General features: G+C 40.3%; 1 protein-coding gene across 1 annotated transcript in view; it reads left to right on the top strand.

Annotated features, from left to right (window-relative positions):
* The window catches only part of PPP1R9A (protein phosphatase 1 regulatory subunit 9A), a 278938-nt gene that overhangs the window by 194215 nt on the left and 60523 nt on the right, over positions 1–24200 (top strand). The window contains 2 exon segments of the mRNA XM_036246637.1: positions 2976–3041; positions 23075–23230. Coding sequence (XP_036102530.1) covers positions 2976–3041; positions 23075–23230 — 222 coding nt within the window.

Here is a 24200-nt window from a genome sequence, read left to right as displayed (position 1 = left end):
TAGTCTGGAATGTTTTAACCCAAATTTGTATTAATTTTTCATGTGCTTATAGTATAACGAGGATATACTCTCCATTTATTACAATAGGAAATTGAAAATGGTGCATTAGTTAACTTCTGATCAAAGAGTACACATTGAACGATGAGACTCTCAGAATCCTGTTGAGTTGATTTGCTTTTTTCATTTGCAGAATACGTTTGAAATAGCAGGTACTTTTTAATTATATTGCGAAAGTATATATAAAAATGTTCTCTTGGATTTAGAAAGTAAAAAAAATGATTTTCTCAGATATTGGAACTTTCATCCTACCTGGTTGGCCATAATCTGCACTAGTGTTTTATGTTTTAGCAGATACACTGATGTGCTTTGGCTACAACCTGTTTTAGGACTGTAGACTCAGTCTCTGCAGGTCTGGTATTTACCTGCTCACTCTGCTGAAGGAATTTGGATCTGAGGTTCAGGGGAGTATGGGTGACATCAAGTGGTGGAAGCTGAGGAGACCCAGCTTTCCTGCCTCTGGCTTTAAAGCAAAGGGATTGGGCTAAATCTCTGAATTCTTTCCAGCTTCTGATATTCCATGAGTCTCTGAAATAAAGCATCTTGTTTAACAAGGAAAGTGGGAAAATAAAATAGTTTTTTCAGGTTCTCCAAGTGAAATTTTTAGATTACATACCAACGTGCTTCTTCCATGGTCACGCTACTCTCCAGCCTGTTCTCCCTTCTCGCTGTTACCCAGCATCACCAAAGCCGCCCAGCCAAAGCCACTGCTAGATGCTGTGCGCAGGAGAGACGGACGCTAGACAAATGGTGAACACTGATTCTCGTGTAAACACTTTATTTTTAAATTGAGTTGAGTGTTATGTCTCTCTCTCTCTCTCTCGCTCGCTCTCTTTCTCTCTCTCTCTCTCTCTCTCTCTATATATATATATATATTATTCTCTTTGTCTTTTAAATAAAAAGTAAAATGTCCAAGAAATGTAATGGAAATGAAATGAACCAATACTGGTTAACTGGTTATCTGATGGGTAAATTGACCCTTGAATAGTTTAGTTAACTTTATATGTAATTGAGCAATTCATTGATTTACGTATCTTTGTTAATCCTGGATTATGTAACTAATCACTTTGTTTCTCACGCTTCTTATTTATAGAATCATGTGTGATTTCAAAGATAGAATCATTTTTATTTGACAGTATCCCCTGTGACTTTCTCTGGGCCAGCCAGGAAAACCTCCAAATGCAGAACAACCAAGTTCATCCAAGTAATTTCCAGAGCCAGCACTTAGATCATCACTGTCTACTGAAGGATAGATAGCTTCTGGTTTTGGTCAAATCATCCAGAGTTCATTCTAACTTGGAACTGGTCACATTGACAGAGGGGAATTGCTTGCTTGAATTGCCTACAGGGAAAACATTGCAATATGATAAACATATCCAGAAATTATAAAAGTACCATGGTCCCCTATTGGAACCATATTTAGGATTAAGAATACTTTATCATGTATAGTTTGTGCTTAGACATATCTGTTTTAATACTTTAGGAAAGTATGAATCATACTCCAAAAGAATTAAAAATGTATAGATAATATCCAAACTCTACTTAAATTTCTGCATTCTTCTAGGCTTTTTTTCTTCAAGTATTTAAACTAGAAGAGTTTATAATAAGCCAACAGCCAATTCAATTTTAATTTGCATTCCTATATCTTTTTATGCTCAATGTTAAACATTCTGATTTTTAAAAAGCAAAGTTAAAATGGCTCTACCTAAAGGCTGAAGAATAAAAGGGATCCTGTAAAGAAACGGGAGGTATAAGTGAAAAATTGAAAAAATTTAAAGTAGATCTGTGATTAGTGATTGCATTTCTGGATTTCACAGAATCTTCCCTCACTCTCTGCCTCCCTCCCCTCGTTATTCCTTTTCTTTCCTTTCCCCGTCCCTTCCCCTTTCCTTCTTTTTCAGTCTGCAAGGTAATCATGGAGGATTTCAGTGAACCCTTAAATAGTCAACTCTATCCCACAAAATCCTGGGGGTGGTATGAGTGGTTGGATGATACAGTTCTGGTATGTGTTGTGTACTGTGGGTCTTGTATGCATATTTTGGATCCCTCTTTCTATCAGAGAGCATTTCGCAATGTGCAACACTGTGGGCTCAGACTGGAACTGAGGTGCAAACTGGTACCGGACCACTTTTTTGAATTAGAAAGTAAAGTACATATGGTCGTTCACATTAAAATTTGCTATTTTATATACACATTTAAAGTTATATGATTATTTTGCTTTTGCCTGTTTGTATATCCTTTGAAAATATATTATTTATTATATTTTAAAAGTCTTAGATTATAGATGGCATTTCCTAGTCTCTTTAGGCAGCAGTTCATAATAATGGTAAATTGTCACTCCAGTAATGGAGGCCCCCTTTTTAAATGTAATTTAATCTTTCTATAATTTATTTCCACTATTGGAAATTAATATCATTATAACTATATTATAACAATATTAGTTAATTTTTTTAGAATCTTTTAAAGTATTGAATACAGTGTAGAGCAGTACATACATGGATATGCATTTTCATTGCTTGTGTTAACGTGTAATAATTTTAGGAAAAATATAATGGAAGCCATGGTTTGCACAAGTATTAAAAGGTTTACAAGAATGGAATTTTTATGTGAAAATCATGTAAGGGATAGCATTATACTCGACTCATGCTGTTTGCTGTTCCTGGTTGAAAACAGCCTGTGCTGCGTGAACCAGAGATCGCAGTTATTACGGACGGCCTTTCAACACTGTGAATTCACTTTATCCTGTGCTTATAATGTTCAGAAACTAAGAGCAAGGGCATTCTCAGTCCTCGAGAGTGTATGCTGTAGCAGGCACTGAAATTGCAGTGTGTTGTTTTTTTCTTTCTTATCCTTGATCATTAGCCTGCTCTCTCTAGTGGGGAAAATCCTTCTTTAATTTTTGTTGTCAACCATTTTAGAACACGGTGGCTGACTTGCAAGGAGTGTCTGGCAACTGCAATAACAATAACAACTATTTCCTTCAGGTTTGTTTTCTGGTGGGAAATAATGCTTATCTTTACCTTCCTGCTTCGTGTGTGAAATGCAATATTCTGTGTCTTATTAACTAGCTGTATGCTCACAAGAAACTTCTCTAGAGCTGTGTGTTTTGAATGTTGAATGATAATTTGAAGATTACTCTTTGAAAAATAACATTTAATTTGGAAACATTATTCTAAATATTTTAGGTTCAGGTTCTACAATTTGGACTTGCTTCCTAATATTTAACCATGGATGTTTTTAACCCTTAACACTTTCAATATTTTGTAGTTCATATTAAAGGGAAACAAAAGATATCCACAGCAGGGCTGCATGACGTTGGTACGATACAGTATACACAGTGATTTATGTGGTCTTTAAATCCAGTGATTTTTAAAAGATTTATCTTTATTGTTGAAAGTATTGTAGATGTCCCCCCTTTTTTCTCCCATTGACCCCATCCTCCTTGTTCTCCAACCCTGCCCCCAACGCCCCTAACCCCTCCAACCCCCCCTTCGCCTTCTCCACCCCCCCTTCGCCTTCTCCACACTACTTTTTGTGTCCATTGGTTATGTATGTCTGCATATAAGTTCTGTGGTTTATCTCTTCCTGTCTCCCCACCCTCCCCTCTGAATTTTTAAAGAAAATAATCTTTTGATACAAAGTTATTAATGAAAAAAAAAACTGAACGCGTATGTCTTTAAGTCGTCATAGTACTTATGTGCATAATTTATATGGTGGGCATGCCAAATGTCTAAAAGGTATGATACTATAAATAAAACAATTCTCATTATCTTTAGCTGCCAGTGATAGACATAGAGGAGCTTAAGGATGGAAGTCAGGTATGTTTGAAAGGGAGACTGACTTATGGTATTAGAGGAGCCTGAAGAACAGGAGAAATATAAAGCCTTTTAAACAAGTTGTTCAGCCCTGGCCAGTTTGGCTCAGCGTTTAGAGCATCTGCCTGCAGTCCAGAGACACCCAGGTTCGGTTCCCGCTAAGGGCATGTACCTCGGTTGCAGTTTGTCCCCTGCCCCGGTTGGGGTCATGTGAGTGACAACTACTCGATGTGTCCCAAAATGGAAAAATGTCCACGGGTGAGGATAAAAAAAACAAAACAAAAACAAGTTATTCACAGATTCCAATTTGACTGGATCTTCAAAATCATTAAATTTAATTATATTCTTTGGTTTATGGTTTCCAAATCCACTGTAGTTGTCATTTTCATTGAAATCCAGAATCAGTCCTGGCTAGTTTGGCTCTGCTGTTGGAGTGGTTGGAGTGTTGGCCCTAAAACCGAGTTTGATTCCAGTCATGTATGTACCTCGGTTGCAGATTTGATCCCTGACCCCGACCCTGACCAGAGTCATGCCGAAGGCAACCAATCTATGTGTCTCTCTTACATCAATTTTTCTCTCTCTCTTGTTCCCTCCCTTCCACTCCGCCTAAAAATATCCTCCAGTGAGTATTAATAAGAAGGAAAGAAAAAGAAAGAAAGAGGGAGAGAGAGAGAGAGAGAGAGAGAGTGGGAGGGAGGGAGGAAGGAAGGAAGCAAAAGAAAGAAAGCAAAAGAAAGAAAGAAAGAAAAAGGAAGGAAGGAAGGAGGGAAGAAAGGAAGCGAGGGAGGGAGGGAGGGAGGGAGAGAGGGAAAGAATCATAAGATACTTGGAAGATACTCAGTTGAAGACTCTATTCATGCTTGATTTAACCTAATTATACTGGCATATGCAAACACCACACACACACACACACACACACACACACACACACACACACACACACACACAATCCCCAGGAGGTGAATACCCTTCTCTACTTGAAAGGTCCTTTTTAGAAATATCCTTTGTATATAGAAACATTGTTATGTAACACTGAGCACAGACAGGAAGTTGAGCAGTATCAATAGGAGATAGAGGTTAGACTAGAAATCTTTGCCTAAATAATGTCATCTTCTAGAAAGAAAGAAAGAAATGTCATACTCCTTTTCTTATTTTATTTTATGAAAATGCAAGTGACTTGAATGTGATTTCTTGATATTTTCTTTCAAATGCCACATGGTGGAGATATTCATTCAAGAGCTAGATACAAAATACCAAAACAATTTATCAAAATCTTCTATGCCATTAAATTCTTCTGAGAGTATACATACTTCGTGCTCCCTAGAAATCATGCTAGAACAAGTCTGTACTATAATGATGAACCACAGAGTTTGCAGTGTTAAACAGATGCCAAAGAAACAAATACAAATGACAACAGTATATTTTTCAACTTTAAAAACATAAGTTGAGTATAATTTTTTACCAAAAAGTTAAACGCTAAAATCACAGCGAGAGAGGGGCTGACAGACTAACTTTCCAGTGGGCCATGGGGAACCTGTGGCTTCCCAGCCTTTGCTCCTCCTGTTTTGTCCACCTTGAATGCCATAACCTGCGCCAGTTCTTGGTTGCTCCTGTGTACCCACTAAGTCTGCTCACCATTCAGGGCTCTGCTTAGGATTCATCTGTCTCCTCCACAAACCTTCTTAGACTCTCTCAGCTGGGCTTGACGGCTCTTTTCATGAGTCACTAGCACTGTGTGTATCTCCCTATATATTTACCCATGAATTCACCTCCCTAGCTTGTAAACTCACCAGTGACTGGTTTCAAATAGCTGGTTGGTTTTAATATATCCAGGGATGAGCACAGCATTGGGAAGATGAGAGGAAGCCAAGAAACTGAACTGAGTTGAATCACCGAAGGGATGCTGAGATGAAAACTGGAGAGTGGAGTAGAATCAGTTAGAAGATCATCCGAGAGAGGGCTAGAAGACTGGCATAGCATACAGGGTGCAGGGCATTTCCCCCAGTGAGACTGGAGAGTGGAGGTAGGGAAAGGACTGCGGGATTATCTGGGCTGGTCCTTGGCACTTTGGGATTGAGCATTTTTCCATGTTTTTTGCTTCCACGTTTTAATTGTTCTGAGAGATCATGAATGTTCAAGAAGACTCTAGCTCGATCACACTGCACCAAAATCATCTGCATATAAACCAGAAAAAAATGAACGTACACATTTCATTCCTTGAAAACCTTTGGACCGTAGAAATAGCAATTTGGTGACTCACACTGACATGACTTCTTTTTAGTCATAACGGAATAAACGTGCAATAGAAATAATAGTCAACGGCCCGAGTGGTGTCAAGAACAGTACTGCACAGAGAGTCATGTTTTCCTCCCCAGCGCACTAACATAGAAATAGACCTCAATCCTAGAAATACCTTACCATCAGCAATAAAAACTAAATGTGACCTGTCCAAGGACCAGTGTCCTGAAACCTGCATCTCATGGGGGTTTAGCGGGTCTTGATAAGGGCCCCATTTATTTCGAACGGACATTGATGCTAGGAAGGGTGGTGGTAAAAACTCTTGCTTGCTTTCTGAAATTCCAGTTATTAAAGGGGTTTTTACACTTATTTTATTGATACAAAGTAAAATGTGCAGATTGTAATTATATAATTTGATAATTTTTATCATTTTTTCTTTATTTTAATATTAAAACCAACATTAATGAGGAATTCTTTATATACAGTAAAATACACCAATTTAAAATGCATTTAGGTTAACAGTTTGATGAATAACCACCACTACAATTAAGGTAGGAACAGTTTTATCACCTGAAATAGTTCCCTTATAGAATTTTTCAGTCACTGTCCGTCCCAAGCAACCATTCAGTCTGCTTTCTGAGACCACAGATTAGTTTTCTCAATTCTGCAATTTCGTTTGAATGACACAGAGTACCTACTTTTTATGTCTGGCTCCTTTCACTTTTCGTAGTGTCATGTTTATCCTGAATATTCTCTGTATTATGATGATACCGTGGTCGGTATTGCTTTGAGTTACAGTGGACAATGCTCAGGGCTCACCTAAAATGGGGGATCAGTTGGAGAGTTTCAGCATGAAGCTAGAGCCCCCGGGATCCACTGCTCTGTAAATGACAGTAAATCTAATCTTCCACCTCAGGGACTGCACGGGAATTTGCCATTGTCAAACCTTGGTGCTGAGTGGAAGGGAAGAAAAAATTTCTTCTCAGAAATTGTGATCCCAGCAGCCTGAATTTATGCTACCTTTCAGGAGAGAGAAAAAGTCCTATCCTTTCTTAAGGCATTCACCTTAAGTTAAAACCTAAAAGCTAGAATTTCCAGAAATAAAAGCTTACAATTCCAAAGTACAAAACTCAACAGGAAATACATCATCGTAAGTAACAATCAGCAGAAGAAAGAGAGGGAGAGGGAGGAGAGGAAAAGGGAAGGTGAGAAAGAATAAGGCCCAAGTTACTGTATCACTAATACCAAACTGAAACAAATACCTCCAGTCACATGTAACTGATTCCAGAAGACGAAAAAAGAGTCGTGCAAGTCTGATACCAGTGAGTTATTGAGAGTGTGAAATATAGTAGGTAATGAGGTATAACCTTGTTACCAAAATCAAAGAAATGACAAAAGAGATGTATAGTCCCATTCTATTCATAAAAATAATGCAAAAAATTTCTCAACGAAATATGAGCAAGTCATATCTGATAACATAAAAAAGATATTATGGCTAAGCTGAGTTTAGCCAATAATGTATGGTTTAACATTAGAAAATGTCCCTATTTGCATTTCACATTTTGGAAGGCAAAAAGAAGAAATATAAGAAATAGACTGGAGCCCTGGCTGGTTTGGCTCAGCAGTTGGAGCCTCAGCCCATGGACCAAAGAGTCGTGGGTTTGCTGTCGGTCAAGGGTATGTACCTCGGTTGTGGTTCAGCCCCTGGCCTTGGTCGGGGTCCTGTGGGAGGCAATCAGTCTATGTGTCTCTCTCACATTGGTGTTTCTCTCTCTCCCTCCCTCTCTCCCTCCCACTCTATTTGAAAATAAATCAGAAAATATCCTTAGATGAGGATTTAAAAAAAGAGAGAGAGAGAGATAGACTGGAAAGGAATGAGACTATTGTTATGCACTAGTGATGTGATTGTCTATTTAGAAAACCTCGGACATATCCTGCAGATAAATTATTAGAAATAATATAAGATTGTAGCACATTTGCTAGATATATAATTAATATAATATATAACATCTATTTCATGGCCTCAGAGGGAAAATATAATTTATAAGTTACCTTGGTAAAAGGCAAGACCTTGCCTAATGAAAGATAGGCAGTCCTTGAGGTGGAGGATCCGATCCCTTTCACCTTACAGAGCAGCGGAGCCCCTGGGGTCTAGCTTTATGCTGAAATTGCCCTTCGTGGAGAAAAATAAATTTTATTGAAATATATTTTAAAAGCTTTTATAAAATTACAAAGTAACCTTGTTTGTGGATTAAAAGACCCTAGTTTAATTGAGTCAACTTTCTCTAAGTTGATTTATATAGTCAGTGTAATTCCAGCAAAAATAATTCTAAAGAATTTAAAAATAGAATTTGGTAAGCTATTGCAAAAATATATATGAAAGAATAATGTGCCAGAAATAACCATGACATTTCACATGCCCTAAAAAAGAGATGTTTATTATTAAACTGTAGCAATTTAGACCCTGGAGCAAAAGAATGGACATGTTGGTCAAGGAGTCCAGAAACAGGCCCTCACACATATGAACATTTGACTTGTCGCGTAGATAACACTCTAGATGCTTTCTGAACTCTAGATGAGTTAAGAAATGTAGGCTTCTCACCCTGTCCAGTTTTGCTCAGCGGTTAGAGCATCAGCTCACAGACTGAAGGGTTTCGGGTTCAATTCCTGGTCAAGGGCACATACCTTGGTTGCAGGTTTGATTCTTGACCCCAGCGGGGTTCGTGTGGAAGGCAACCAATTGATGTGTCTCTCTCACAATGGTGTTTCTCTCTCGCTCTCCCTCCTTCCTACTCTATCTAAAAAAATAAATAAAAATAAATAAAAAAATCAATGGAAAAATATCCTTGGGTGAGGATTAATAACAACAAAAGAAATGTAGGATTCTCAATAAAGGAAGAATGGTGAAATTGCAACCGCCATCTCAATTGGTACCCAGAATTTATTTTGGGTGGATTGACTACTCAAATGCAAAAAGCACACTGTAAAATACAGATGATACAGAAGAAAAGTGTATTTATGACGTTAATCTAAGAAAAGATTTTTTTACATGAGACTTTGAAGAAAGCAAAAACATGTAGGAAAGGGTTGAGAAAATTGACTGTGTTAAAATTAAGAACTCTGTTTTTCAAAAGAATACCTTTATGAAAGCAAAAAGACAAACCAGAAGCTGGAAGAAAATATTTGAAAAATAACTAAGAGAGAATTACATAAAAAGTTCTATGAGTCAATAAGAAAGGACTATGTGTGGACTATTGGCTTAAACAGTCATGTCATAAGAGGGGAAACTTTAGTGGCCAATGAAATTATGAAAAGATGCCCAAGCATATAAGCAATGAGGCTGTGAAAATGAAAAGCCAAAATGAAATATTTTATACTTCCTGAATTGATTTAAATGTGATATTTTAGGTTTTGGCAAGAATGTAGAGTAAAAGGACCTCTTATTCTCTGCACATAGAAATAGAAGTTGGCCCACCCACTTTGAAAAACAATTTGCCATTATCTAGTAAATTGACTCAACAATTATATTTCTTACTAAGCACCTTAGTAAAACTCTTACATACAAGAGCTATAAGAAATGTATATTATTGTTCTTGTAATAGAAAAAAATTGGATACAACTGATATCTTTATTGAGAGAATGGGTAAATATATTGTAGTATATTCATACAGTGGAGTAATACACAAATTGTGTCAGCAATCCACAACGACTTGTGAACTCTTAGGAGTGTACCATTAAAAACAAAAAGGCACAGAAGAGTACAAACAATATAATTTCATTTATTTGAAGTTTTAAATCATATAAAAATAAATGAATCATTGTTTAGTTATAAGAAAAATATAAAACTAGAGAAAATGAAGAGTAACAAAATTCATCAGGATTACTCTGCAGGGCCAGTGTTTGAAATATATTCAAGGAGATACACACAGAGGACCATAATTAAAATGTAGTGTTTCAGTTTCTGTTCTTTTGTTGTTGTTGTTGTTTCTATTTGTATCCTCAATTTTTGCATTTTTTATGTTCAGATAGAGCAGGAGGGAGAGAGGGAGGAAGAGAGAGACAGAGAGAAACATCAATGTAAGAGAGACACATCGAGTGGTTGCCACCCACACAACCCCAACCAGGGCTGGGGACAAACTGCAGGTACGCGCCCCCAGCAAAAACCAAACTTGGGTTTCTCTGGTCCACAGGCCGTCGCTCTAACCACTGAGCAAACTGGCCAGGGCTCAGCTCCTGTTCTTGAACCAGGTTGTTAGTTCATTGGTGGTGGTTATATCATTATTTATTACATTTTCTATATGTTACATAAATACTCTCTATCAGCTCAATGTTTAATGAAAAAATTAAAATCTACCATGTAGAATTGCTTCTATTCGCAGCTTATGTAGATGTAAAATGAAGATAACATAGTTCCTGCCCTTCAAGGACTTACAAAGTGACTTGAGACCCTGTGTCAAACTTTCCTCCATGTGGGGATCTCATGGTACTTCTTTAAAATTACAGATTTCTACCCCAATTCTCAGACTTACTCCAGAATATGCATGGTAGAGTGCCTACACTTATGGGAGTTTGTGGGAAGGGTTTAGATGCAATCAGAGCTGGAATTGTCCAGTTTAAAGATGCCAGGAAAACTGATGTAAAGACCTTTGAGTCCTGGTATTACAAAGACTTTGCAAAAAGGTGTTGCTGCCATGAACCACCAGATAGCCATATGAGGAAAGCAGTAGAATTATTCTCCCACCAAGGAAATTGTAAGATTGAGGTTATATTTATTATTAATTGATAGATGATCCATAGAAATACTATCAGTGACATTTTTGTTGATTTTACTTCATTGTTTACTATACATTCTGTATCTATAACTTCTGACTCTATATGATGGCCTGTTAGATTTTTTGCAATCATTAGTCAGTTTTTATATGAACACACACTATATTTTCCAAGGTTCAATTAGTTGTATAATTATAGAATTATTAAAATAATGATAACATGTACCACTTCGGTCACTGTAGCTGTTCTCTTCTGCAGATTAAAATGCAAGGAAATACAAATCTCTTAGTCTCTTCCCACAGTTCTATTGGCATCAGAATAAGTGCTTCATTGTTTCCTTGGAAGGAAAAATGAAACTCAAGGAAGGCTGCCAACTTGAAATTGCAGTGTGACATTTAATTACAGAGGTCTACTTTGGTCTGTTGACTGTTCAGTTCTGGGTCTCAGTGGGAAAAATAGGGATCACTGGTTCTCTCCTCATATAGAATATATTTATCAGGGACTTAAAGACAATAGCATTTATGTCTTAGTAAGTGGGTAACATTATTAAGAGGAATTGAATTGGGAATATTGAGTCATGGAAAAATGTAGTTTATACTCCCCAAAAGCCTTCTATTTTGCTGTGGAAACAATAAATATATATGGTAAGGAATTTAAATCATTTTCAACGCAACCTGTCAAAAGACCAGATAACCATAGTGTAAAAGCATCACAACTAAGGACAAGTAAAATAAAAGCATGAATTTGAAATTTGTGGTTTCAGATTTGATTGCAAGAAATTTTTTGTTATTTTTGTTTATTTGTTTTCTACAACCAAGAAACCAGCTCAGTAGTCATTGTGTTGAAAAAATAAAAAGACCAGTTTACCTGCAGAGCAGAGCAGAGCAGTGGTTGGAAGTCTTTGAAAAGGTAAATTGAATAATACTGTAGAAACTTTTAAAATCAGTTTAATTCTAGTCTTTTTTTTCCCCATTAAATAATAATAGGGAAACAGTTTTCTACTGGGCTCTTGCATTTCTGAGGTGTTCATAAATGCCTTTTGATCTCAACTATCTTTTCAAGTATTTGTGTATGAAAATAGCCTTGGGAGGTATAGTCTTTCCCTCTGGAGCAAGGGCAGTAATACTTACTGCCTATTATAAAATATGCAGGTTACCCAAGCTCTGGGGACTTCTCCTGTCACGTCTATGTGTGTAGGCACCATCTGGCCCTCTTCTCGTCACTCTTTGGAAAATGTGGCCTGAGGTACCAGCACGAAAATCATGATGGACTGTATCAGCTAGTATGTAGAACCATTCTGGATTAGAGGAAGGTTCTGACCTTGGTCAGACAACACTTACAGAGAAACACACCTGCACAGAGCATGAAAGGACAGAATTTACCATTGCCATGGTACGAAGCCTGGTGGATCCTTAGAACTTTAGCTGCTTCACTGGAGAGATAATGGGGCAAGGCACATAATGTTAGTTAAGAAGAAATAGCAACATGTGGGCTGCCTTTCAGCTCAGCCCCTATTGAAGTTTATCATGCCAGCTTTAGGTCCACTCAGACAGAAAAAGATCTCAAAGCTTCTTGTAGTGGGTCTTGGTTGCTCGAAGGGAATAGTCCTGTTCTAATCATCCTGTCAAGGAGATTTCCTTAAGATAGACAAACTCATGTGGGAAACCATTGATAAGTATTTGGGTCCTAACTTGTCTATGATGCCGATGAAAGTAACCCTCTGGAGATAAGAAACTGTCCCAAATTCTAACAGTCAGCCTCACCACCTTGGAAAACTTCACCATCCCTTATGTTCAAACCAGACTCATAATTGGACTCCAGACTGAGATGTACTTTATAACAGCGTCCCTGATGTGGGAGTCAAGGCTATGGCTTCTGAGTCAGACTCCCCAAATCTAAATAGGTTATGTTAGTAAGGATGACTCACCTTCTGTAGTGCTTTAGGTGGACTTTGGAAGTTTGGTTGAAACATGAGTAATCACCGCACTGCTCAAACTGAAAACGACTGCACCTTATTCCTGGCACAGAGCTGCTGTCTGCTTCCAGGCCCCTTGATGCCTCCTCTCTCAGCCCCAACCTTAAGGAGAAAGATGACTGGGGCTAGGGCTGAGATCTTTTTTGTCCTCCAGAGACACCAAATGCCACATGAACCCCTTGAGTATGCTGGGGAACTTTGGGAGGGGAGGCACCCAAACTTTATGGTTCTGTGAATGCTGGCTCACAGATCACCATGTCACCCGGCCCATAGTGAGAAAAGGTACCCAAATCCAACTGATGTGGTTCGGACGGGGTTCACAGAAGGGAAGCTAAAGTGGCCTTGTAGATGTGACCTTTGGGCAAATGCAAGATAATGCTGTCATGGCCGCCACTGTAAATGTACAATGGGGTTGAGGTGTGATAAGCCTGCGCTTCGTCCCGTGAGTGCCCCTGGAATCTCCCATCCAGGAGCTGCCGCGTGGAGAGTGGTAATAGTGGGACACAGAGATCACGCTCCCTGTTTTCTTCCCGGTGGTCCAGGAACAAGATGGAATCCCGGGAAGAGAAGGGGGACCGACAGCTTATTTAAGTACTTAATAGCTGGCAGAACACTTGGGCCATTTCCCGACACAACAACACTACATGCCCAGTGCAGCAACACAAACAACACACAAAACAACCCACTAGGGGCAGCTTGGACTCACTGACCAATAAGGTTGGATGGGCCCAACAGACCTTGCTTAGCAAATGGAAGTGATGGATCTAAGAAAGCTGCCAGCCCTGGCCGGTGTGGCTCAGCAGTTAGAGCATTGGCCGGAGGAAGGAAGGGTTGCAGGGTTGATTCCTGGTAAAGAGCACGTACCTCGGCTGCAGGTTTGATCCCCAACCCTGGTGGGGGTCTTTCGGGAGGCAACCAATCAGTGTGTCTCTCTCACACTGATGTTTCTGTCTCTCTGTCCCTCCTTCCCTTCCACTCTTTCTAAAAATCAATGGAAAAATATCCTCAGGTGAGGATTTAAAACAAGGAAAGCTGCCAGCCTGGCCCAGTAGCATCTCTTAGATTTACATGATCAAGTCCAGCTTTCTGCTTCAGGGAAACTTGATCCACCTCCAAAAACAAGGCCTCTAGCTCAGTGAGGCCTTTAGTTCATAAAGGTTTCCTTAAATGCCTGGGTGTGGTTCACTGATGGTTCAGCTAAGCTGTCGAAAGCTGTCTGCCGCTTTCCAACCTCAGCACCAACTGTGCATACCAGAAATGGACTTGGTCGCTTTGCTCAGTCAGCAGAACTCAAGGCCATTCTTTTTTTTTTTTTTTGTGGTACGTGCCCGTAGTAGGAACAGAACCCAGGACTCTGGTCCGCAGGCCGATGCTCAACCACTGAGCCAAACTTGCAGGGCTCGAGGCCATTCTTATAGTTCTGGCCAGTACAGCCTTGAGGAACCTTGCTATATCTGTACTGACTCGAGCTATTGTCAATGACCTAATTGGTCACGTGGAAAAGTACAGACTGACAGGTTGAAGTTTGAGATGGCAAATTCTGGGAACAAAGGGCAGCAGTTAATCAAATTCTTTGGGCTATTCATGTAGCTGCACCTTAGGGGTGGTCATAAGAGACCTTCGTGTTTTTAAAGAAACACTATCTTCAGATCATTTAGCACTCAGATGATCCAGAAATCCCTCTGAAATTAGGCTCTTCTTGGTTACTCAGGGTTGTTCCTGAGGGGTAGCTGGTAGGCATCCTGCAGGCAGCTGTTCTTAGGATGGAACTCATTTAACTAGATAAAGTGGTACAATGTCTGACTGACTACAGGTAGTGTGATCGATGACACCACCTCAGTCCTGGAAGGCAGTTGGGTCAACCTCATCTCGCTGGCCAAGGTTGTTATGGATGATAGAATTACCCTGAAACCTCCATGTCCTTCTTGTGGACCAACGCCAAGTCTTGCCATGACATCCTGCCATGTCTGAATTAATACCTTAGGGCAAGTGGAAAGGCCAATGAAGAAACATAAGGAGAGCCACCAGGGTTTCTAAGGTAGCCTCTGATGGTTGATGGTATTTGTTTAGCCAGTAGGGTCTGGAAGCCTTGGGGAATATGGTTGATCCAAGTACTGCAGGTTAGACTCATTCTGCTGCTTAGAGATCTTTTCATAGTACTCTTAATTGTATGCAGCGAGATACAGAATGGATTTGGTCCTAGTCACGCTTGGTCACACTGATCAGTGCAGCGGAGGGAAGGTCATACCCATGAGAAAATTTACCGGAAGCCAAGATGGTGTAGAAACGAGGGTGGGTACTGTTTGGAGACAGTCTCTCACTTGTCTGCATGTGTCATGAGCAGAGCCACTCATGGCCTTTGTTGCAGATGATCTTTTCAACGATGTTTGTCTGGTGAACAGCCGTGGAAAACATGGTGTCCCTGTTCAGAGCAGGTGACAGGCCTGCATACCACGCGTTATAAAACATCGGGCTTCCCTAAGCTCACAGTTGCTGACGCCTCCTGCTTCATTTTCAGACCGTGTTCTCCTGGCAGTACGCTGGGTTCGAACTGTGTTTGGAATCCATTTCTTAATTTTGGAATCACTCAGGTCACTCGGGCCATTTCCTACTTTCTCCTTGTAGAAGGTGAGAATGTTGCCAAACTTCCTGCCACCACACCACAAGGATCCCCTTCCAGATTTCCACTCACTCTGTTCAAGGCCACTTAGGGCTGCTCTGACGTACCCTTCAGAATCCTCCCAGCCTTCATTCATCGCCTGTTCGCAAAGCCTCTTTCCCATCGTTCTGTGTTTATTGTATCCCCTTTCTACTGCTGTCTACCACATTACCTCCAAAACTTAGCAATGTAAAATAAGCAGAATTTATGCACCACAGTATCCGTGGGTCAGTTTAGTTGGCTGCCTCTGACCCGAGATCTCTCCCAAGGCTGTAAATAAGGTGTCAGCCAGAGCTGCAGTCATCTAAGTGCTCAGCTGGGAGAAGGCCCACTTCCAGGCTGCCTCAGCTGCTGGCAGAGCACTGAAGATCCACCTCCAAGTCCCTCGGCGGAGTTGTTGGCGGGCCTCGGGCCCCGCTGGCTATTGGCCAGACACATCCTTTCCTTTTGATGTGGGCCTTTCCGTAGGGCCACGCACAACGTGGCAGCTTGTTTCTTCAGAGCAAGAGGACAAAAGAGAGACAAGTCACACCAGCCGTTCTGTAAACTGATCTCAGAAGTGACATCCCATCAGTTTGCTGCATTGTGGTTCTTAGAGGCGAGTCTCCAGGTCCAGTCCACCGTCAAGGGCAGCGCCTAGACAGAGTGTGATTACCCAGGAAGAAGGGGTCCCTAGGGGTCATTGTAGAGCCTGCCTGCCCTGCTGGGAAACTTGAGTCCCTCTTTTTGAGGAGTATATTTTCTAAAAGGAAGGGGGGGATCCTAAAGAAGGCTTTAAAATGTTATAAAGTCAAATGCTACTTTATGAATGAGCTACCACAATTGCTCGAAGTTTTTCAGAAGGGAAAGGAGTTGTTACAAAAGATTTTTATGGGCAAATCTTAACTCTCTCTGGTCAGAAAATTTCGGAAGAATAATGTGTCGGCTGTGTTACCAGTGGCCTGGAGAGCTGACCACCTGAAGGCAGGGAACGCAGAAGCCGTCTCTGTAACCTAGAAACAGGTTTTCAGGTGTTTCTTGATTTGGTGACTATGACTAGACAGTAAGAATAGAGTGAAATATCAGAAAACATTCTGAGAGCAAAGAGTGACAAGAATATTCCGAGTGACTTGATAAGTGAGAGGAGAAATGGGCCAGGGATCATGGGGGATGTTTTACATATTTTATTTCTTTGGAATAAATAACCCCCACGAGATTGGAACTTTGTTTTTGCACCATTTTGATGAGGAGAACACAGGAGATCCCAGCTGTAGGACTTGCCCACTGTCATGCCACCAGCACATTGTTCTTTCTCTCTGGGGCCCAGTCTCTCCAACCCCAGTGTCCCAGAGCAGCTCCTTTCGTTGCGCTGCCCTGCGACATTGTACCGGAGAGACCAGGGGTGGAGGACATAACCGGAATCGAAAGGCCGTCTACTGACGTAGCGTATTTCAGGCACCGTGACGAGTGCATTGACTCTATCGCCACTGGAAATTCTCCCACCAAAACTGGGAAGATGGTGCTGCTGTTCCCACTTTATAAATGAGCAGATGACGTTTAAAGAGACCAAGTGGCCCAACATGACAAAACTAGGGCACACAGAAGTCAACTACCAGCAAATAGAAAGAGAAACCATTGCAGAGGAGAGGATACTGTGCTGAAAGCCATCTGGATGGTTGGCGCAGAGTTAGGAATTTCAAACATTAAAGTGTTAGTTTGAGGTTTTTTTCCTTCTCCAGATAAAAAGCAACTCACTTCTATTCACTCTCAGAACCGAGTCTGAAAATATACATAACCAAATCCAAATCCAATAAACAAATCCCAACACAAACTGCGTAATTAAGGCTATTTTTATGATTAGCACCATTTAGTTTCCCTGAATTTACCAGAGCAAACATTGCTACAGCAAAAATTACTGCTAATGGTTGAGCCTAACAACAAGAGAAAATCCCCCCAAGGGTCATTAGGCCCCAGCTACAGCTGTGCTTCGCTGGCTTCTTACTTGGAGGCTGAGGATTACCAGGAAAATTAGGCTGTGCTGTGCTCTGCAGATGTGGCTAAGACTGTATTAATGTATTCAGCAAACATTTCTTCAGTGCCCACGATGTGCCCAGCAGGGTGCCAGCCACACTGGGATCACAGGCATAAACCCCACCTGGCACTCTCAACCGGCTATGTTTTAGGTGTGATATATGGCACTTAGTGGAAACACAAAGGGTTGAATTAGAAGAGTCTCGAGGCTGCAGCTTCATGGGACATGCTAAGTGGATGGATATTCCTTTCTGATCACTGGGGCAGGAGGGGTTCCAGTGATGCAAGAACAGAGGCTGGGAGTTTTCTTGTTCTGGGGTAGAAGCTGGTGCCTACTCCAAGACCGGGAGCATGAGATGAGCAAGTTTAAGGAAGGGAGAAAGTTACTTCAAAAATGACCAATCTGCTTATACACGATGCACAGGCGGAGGTCGTCTAGGAAGTTATATGTATGAGACCAAAACTTACTAGCAAATGTCTGCTTATAAGAGAGAGCTGGAGAGCTTTAGCAGGTTGCTGTTAGAGTATTTGAACCAGCAGCAGCAACAGCAGAGATTGCTTGTTTGAGCACCTCCTACGGCCAGACTTTGTGGGAAACACCTCACAGGAGCCATCCAATTTCATCTCATGAAGTCTTGTTACTGCGGAGCCAGGATTTGAACATAGGCCCTGGTGACTTTAAACTAAGATTCTTTCATTGGTCTTCACTGAACCAACTCACCAACATAACAGATCTGCCTGTTCCTTCTGTACAACCGAGGCTGAGAACTACAGCTCTCCTGGGTGTTCAAGGCTCTAGTATGTCTGCATGCTTCTGCTCCCACCAGTCAGAAGTTATGTATTTACTAAGAAGCAAAACAGCTCTATTTATTGCTGTAATCATGTATTTTAATAACATATTAAGTGCTGTGATGTAATATGAATATAAAGGAAGTTTTATCTGTGCAAAGGAGATAAAATGCTTAGGGAAGACCCCATCAAGATGGGTAGGTCAAGAAAATCTGACGTGAGAAGGACATGGAAAAGATACAAACCACAGACATCTAGTGGAATTTTGCACTCATTTTGCATTACAAATATTGTGATCGTCCATTTTAAGATTCTGCAGTGATTCTACAGATTGTATACTGTGGTTCTGGTTTATATAAGAAAAAGTGCATAAAACATCAGTCAGCTGACCCATAAGCCAAATCTTTTGAAGGAGGTTTCTCTGCACTTGCCCAGGGTGAGCATGTTAAGAGAGAAAAGAGGAGGATAAGGACTTTGGAGGTCACTAGAGACACTCTTCAGATCTTCAAAGTGAATTGAATGATAATGTTCAAAGACGTGGAAGGGAAATCTCAACACAACAGGATTATGCACTAGGGTTTTGGTTGGGGAGATATGAAAGGAATGTATTTCTGTTTGTTTGTTTCTTTATCTGCAAAGCTTTAGTTAATGTAGACCACAAGCAGCATAGCATAGAAAAAAGAGCGTGGAATATATTAGATGTAGCTTCAAGAACATAACTAAGTGTCTGACTTTGGTTACAGTTTCTGAGTCTCAGTTTCCTCAAATTAAGATGGCATAGTAATAACTATGTCATACAGTTTTTATGAAATATACAGTGTCAGGTACACAGTAAGTTATGAAATAATTGTTACTCACTTTTTGTCCCCCTTTGGGGGCTAAAATCTTACAAGATCTTAATTAAGAAGGCAGAGAAGGAGATGTAAAGGAACATTTATTTACTATCTCTGTCAGTCCATACACGAAGAACTAGTCTTGCCTCATTTAAAGTAGATTTGCAGGTTGGGACAAAGAACTTTCAAGAGTCTCTGTTTACGAAAGATGTTGAATCTGGCCAGAAAGAAAGATAAGGAACTGAATACCAGTGGAAATACTTTGTTGTAGCAATTGGTGTTTTTTTTTGTTTGTTTGTTTTTTGGTTTGTTTTTTTTTTGTGTGCATCATGCTCTGAATGTCAGATTCAGTCCAATCTAATTTTGAGGTTTATGGAATTCTGCTAGCATATTATTTCATGGAACTTGTTTTACTTGAAGATTAACCATAAAAGTAATGTCCATTTTCAATAAAGATAAAAGAATCAGAAGAACACATTATTCTTAGTCTACTAAATGTAACCTTTTAACTTCTAGATGTTTATGAGGTTCTGTAGTATATGAACCCTTGATTCTAATTTTTTTGAGGGGGGGCGGGGGGGTACGTGCTCCTAGCAGAAACTGAACCCGGGACTCTCTGGTCCGCAGGCCGATGCTCCAACCGCTGAGCCAAACATTCCAGGGCTGCACCCTTGATTTTAAAGCCTGTATAGGACAGGAATGGTAACTGGTCCTTGAGAGACAATGGCAACGTCCATTTTTAAACAACCTGTCCAGAGCCTCTGATAAGTAGTAAATATAATCAAGTAAAATATGTGTCTTGTCCTCAGCATGCTTGTAAGACTAATTAGAAAGAGTAACATTAGTAAATAAAAAGATGAAATGAAAAATAAAAAGAATTTTAGCAGAATTTCAGGTAATTTGGGTGAGACAAGAAACTGGCGAAGCCAAAAATAAAAGAATCAAAAGGAAGACTTCTTAATAACTTACATTTATGAAGATAATTTTGATAACTAAAATGGATGACAAAGCCAGAGTTATACTTAGAGGTAAGAATTGCAGCCCTGGCCGGTTTGGCTCAGCGGTTAGAGCGTTGGCCTGCGGTCCGGAGAGACCCGGGTTCGGTTCCCGCTAAGGGCACGTACTTTGGTTGCAGTTTGTCCCCGGCCCTGGTTGGTCGTGTGGGTGGCAGCCACTCGATGTGTCCCTTCACGTCGATGTTTCTCACTCTCTCTCCCTTCCTCTCTCTCCCTCCCACTCTATCTGTACAAAAAATGGAAAAATATCCTCGGGTGAGGATAAAAAAAAAAGAATTGCATATATTGTGTATAACTTAATCCTGTTATTCAGTATAAGGAATATTAGAAAATAAATGTGACAAAATACTCCTTTCTAACAGATGACTTTGCAGTGCATTTTCTTGATATTACTGAAAACCTGCTAAGGAGGTTATAGATATTACCAAGTAAATGCAATTGGCATTCTTGGATTTATTCCTTTAAAAATATTTGTTGAGATCCTGGACACATCAAGATTGAGTATTTATATTCATTACCTTGCACATAGTGAAGGAGAAATCTATTTTCAAGCTGGCAAAGGGAAATCCAATTGTATGTTTAAAATGTGCCACATCAGTGTCAGACTTTAAATTAAGCTTAAGATTTTATTGAGTCATTCATGATATTCATCAAATTCATGATATAGAAGTAAATTTTATATACCTGGTTTAGGCCTTCATAATAAAAGTATAGCTGTGCTGCTATTTATAATTATAGGATTAAAAACAAGCAAAATCAAAACTGTCAGCGAGGTATCTTGAGATCGTGGAAGGACCAGCCCTGCTCCATTCCTACTGATTCACATCAGCTAGTTTACAAAATATGTATTGGTTCTAAAGATAGATAGATAGATAGATAGATAAATTAGAGATGAATTAGTTTACAGAAAATCACAGAAAAACATATCAAATCTGGAATTAGAGTTCTTTTAAGATTTATAGGCTCTAATTATACCAACAAGTGGAAGCCAGGCCCCCGCTCTTCAGCCACCTTCCCGGGCCAGTGCCAGGGACACTTAGAATGGTATTTAAATTTTCTTTTCCTTTGTTGATTTTAGAGGGAGAGGGAGAGGGAGAGAGAGATAGAAACATTGATGAGAGAGAACATCAACTGGCCGCCTCCTGCATGCTCCCCACTGGGGATCGGGCCCACAACCTGGGCATGTGCCCTGACCCGGAATCGAACCGGTGACCTCTTGGTGCATGGGTCGACGCTCCACCACTGAGCCACACCAGCTGGGCATTGAATGGTATTTATAGCTTAGACATTTTTCAAACTGGTTTCTGAAGAGTCCTAGACATCCAGGTACTTTTATACACAAATGCCACCCAAGTCAGTTTCTTCCGATAACTTCCGGGTGAGAAGTGGAGTCTGAAGGAGGCCAAGGCAGTTTGCTCATCATGTTCAATGGTCCTCAGATTCCTTACTAGAAACTGTGTCTAGTTCTGGGCTCCATGGCTTAAGAGAAATGTGGAGAACTTGAAGAGAAGCAGAATACAAGTTCAAAGACCATCACAGAGAATGAGACTTATGAGAAATCCAGAATTGTTTTACTTGGAAAGGAGAAGTCAGAATGGCAATTTAATAATGGTCTTCCAGACAGGAGGAATAACTACACTGAGGTTAATGACCATATTTCCTTCACATGCAGACATAGTAAAAGAAATAGTTTCAGCCTTAGCAAGAACGTAGTACAGAACCAGAAGGAAAAACACAAAACAAAACAGCAATCAGAAGCTAAACCTACTCAATCAAAGGACTAGATCACTCGGTACACAGTTTACGAAAGGTTTTTAAAGGCAGTATGAATTCCTGTCTATTTTATGTTAGATATAACTACCTGAAGAACAAATATGAATCAAGTGAACTTTGTTGTTCAAACCTGTGAATCAGTGATGTATCTTTAGTTATAAGATATAGATTTCAAACAGTTGTTTTGAATCAGCGTCTCATTGTCTGATGTTGCCAGGAGCAGAGCAACCTTTGAATAATGTTAAGGAAGCTAGTGGTGAGGAGGAACATTTATTCTAGAGGTCATGAAGTCAGATACCTTCAGGGGCCTGCGGGTATCATGAAGGAGGGAGGCTAGTGGCATAGAATGGTATGGAGTTATAGAAATTGTGGTGCATGGAGAGTGTGTGACCCAGCCAAAGGGGCACCTGCTGCTGACGCTGGCCAATTGTTATCATGTCACAGTGTGCTGATATTGCCAGATAGTTGGCTTTCTTAAGAAAAACTGGAAATCTGGAATGTTATGTGATTCTTTTTTAATGATGATGAAACACTAAGATTTATCAAAGTACTCTGCCAGCAAAACAATATCCGTATGTAGACTGTAAATTTAGAAACCTTTAGATTTGGATTATCCATTAGGTCACCTAACCACGTTAGGTAAAGAAATAAAACAGACTTGATTGAATCATAAAGCTTATGTGAATTCATCTCCTGAACTTGTGTAAGGCTTAATTAAAGTCCTTTCCAACTCTGTGAATCTTTTGATTTCCCCTTCCTTCTTCCCTGCTCTTAGTATCCGGTGACTTACTCACACAGGCAGTGAGAATTTAAAGGACTTATTTCCCTTAGCAACAAAATTTATTTAATAAAGCCATCAAATACTTCAGTTAAAAACAACTTCTGTTGCTGTACTAAAGGTGCTGCTGAGGCTGTTAGACTTTCAGAGATGCACTCACACATGGTGTAGACATGTCCCTTTGAGTCTCGGAACTAACATTTGTTTATAACATTGACTGCATGAGGCATGCTGGACTTAAACACGTACTACACTTTTACCACTTGGTGATGTTCTCTTTCTCTGTTATAAAATACTTTCAAATAACCCTTCTGCACCCGGGGCGAGCACAGCTAGATTTCTGAAATCCCCTTCCTTTCAGACAGGAGAATATGCCACAGATGAAGAGGAGGACGAGGTAGGACCCGCCCTGCCCGGCAGTGACATGGCCATTGAGGTCTTCGAGCTGCCTGAGAACGAGGACATGTTTTCCCCGTCAGACCTGGACACCACCAAGCTCAGCCACAAGTTCAAAGAGGTGAGCTGCTGATCCGCAAACTATTTCTCTATACCCGTCCATTTTATTATTAAGTATATATTTTTGTTTGAAAAATGTACTAAGATTAATCAGTTTTCAAAATAGAGGCTTTCATGAAGGATTGTCTTGAATCTCACTGAATTTCAAGGTAAAATTCAAGTGGATCTCATTCCACAATCATTCATTTAAATGCTTGGTATTTGTCATAGTGACAGCTTACAACTTGTCTGTTCTATAATTTCAGGCTGTAGCGTAAATGTGCAGTTTTCATGATAAGTACAGGTTATATTTTTTCAGTGTTATAGAAGTTTTGGGACCTGATGATAAGCTTTCCTCTAAGGCAGTGGTTTGTAAAAAATTTTTTTTTCTTTTCCTAAATTAGACAAGGTCCCAACAGTAATCAGATGACATAACCAAACGGTTTAATTGAAGAAAGTTTAGTGAATGCACTTTGAACAGAGTTAATAGAACTACCAAGGCACGATGAAGCTGTTCCATCTTTTGCCTTCATAGTAAAGAGGGAGATGACCTTTTCTGAAGGAGGGCCATTCAGCGTCTGTCTGCAGCTACGTCTGGCGGGCAAGGGTGATATATACCCAGACCGCTCTCTGATCCTGCTGCTTCCTCCCCTGGTCCCAGGCAGGCAGGGGGGTCTGGGAGATGCAGTCTGGAAATCTGAGGTCAGAGCTCTCCAGGCAGGTGCTGTCAGAAAAGGCCAAGAATGGACCCTGAGGGGCAGGTGCAGATGACCTGACCGTACAACCTTCTTCCACATTAACTACAGGAAACCCCACCACAGGAAAGGGAAACAGTGATGATTGGGTCTGCAGACAGTTTATTCTTCATTGTTTGGGAACATCCTCCATTGTTGTAGACCAGTGTGGTATTATTTTCGTCCCCACAATAACCCTGAAGCACTGAGGCTTAAAAACCACTGTTCTGTGATTTTAAGTCTCTTAGGGACTTTGAA

This window comes from Molossus molossus, unplaced genomic scaffold, assembly GCF_014108415.1.
Source record: "Molossus molossus isolate mMolMol1 unplaced genomic scaffold, mMolMol1.p scaffold_m16_p_7, whole genome shotgun sequence".
Taxonomy (NCBI): Eukaryota; Metazoa; Chordata; class Mammalia; order Chiroptera; family Molossidae; genus Molossus; species Molossus molossus.
Note: the sequence above shows the minus strand (reverse complement) of the source record. Positions and strands in the feature narration are given on the sequence as shown.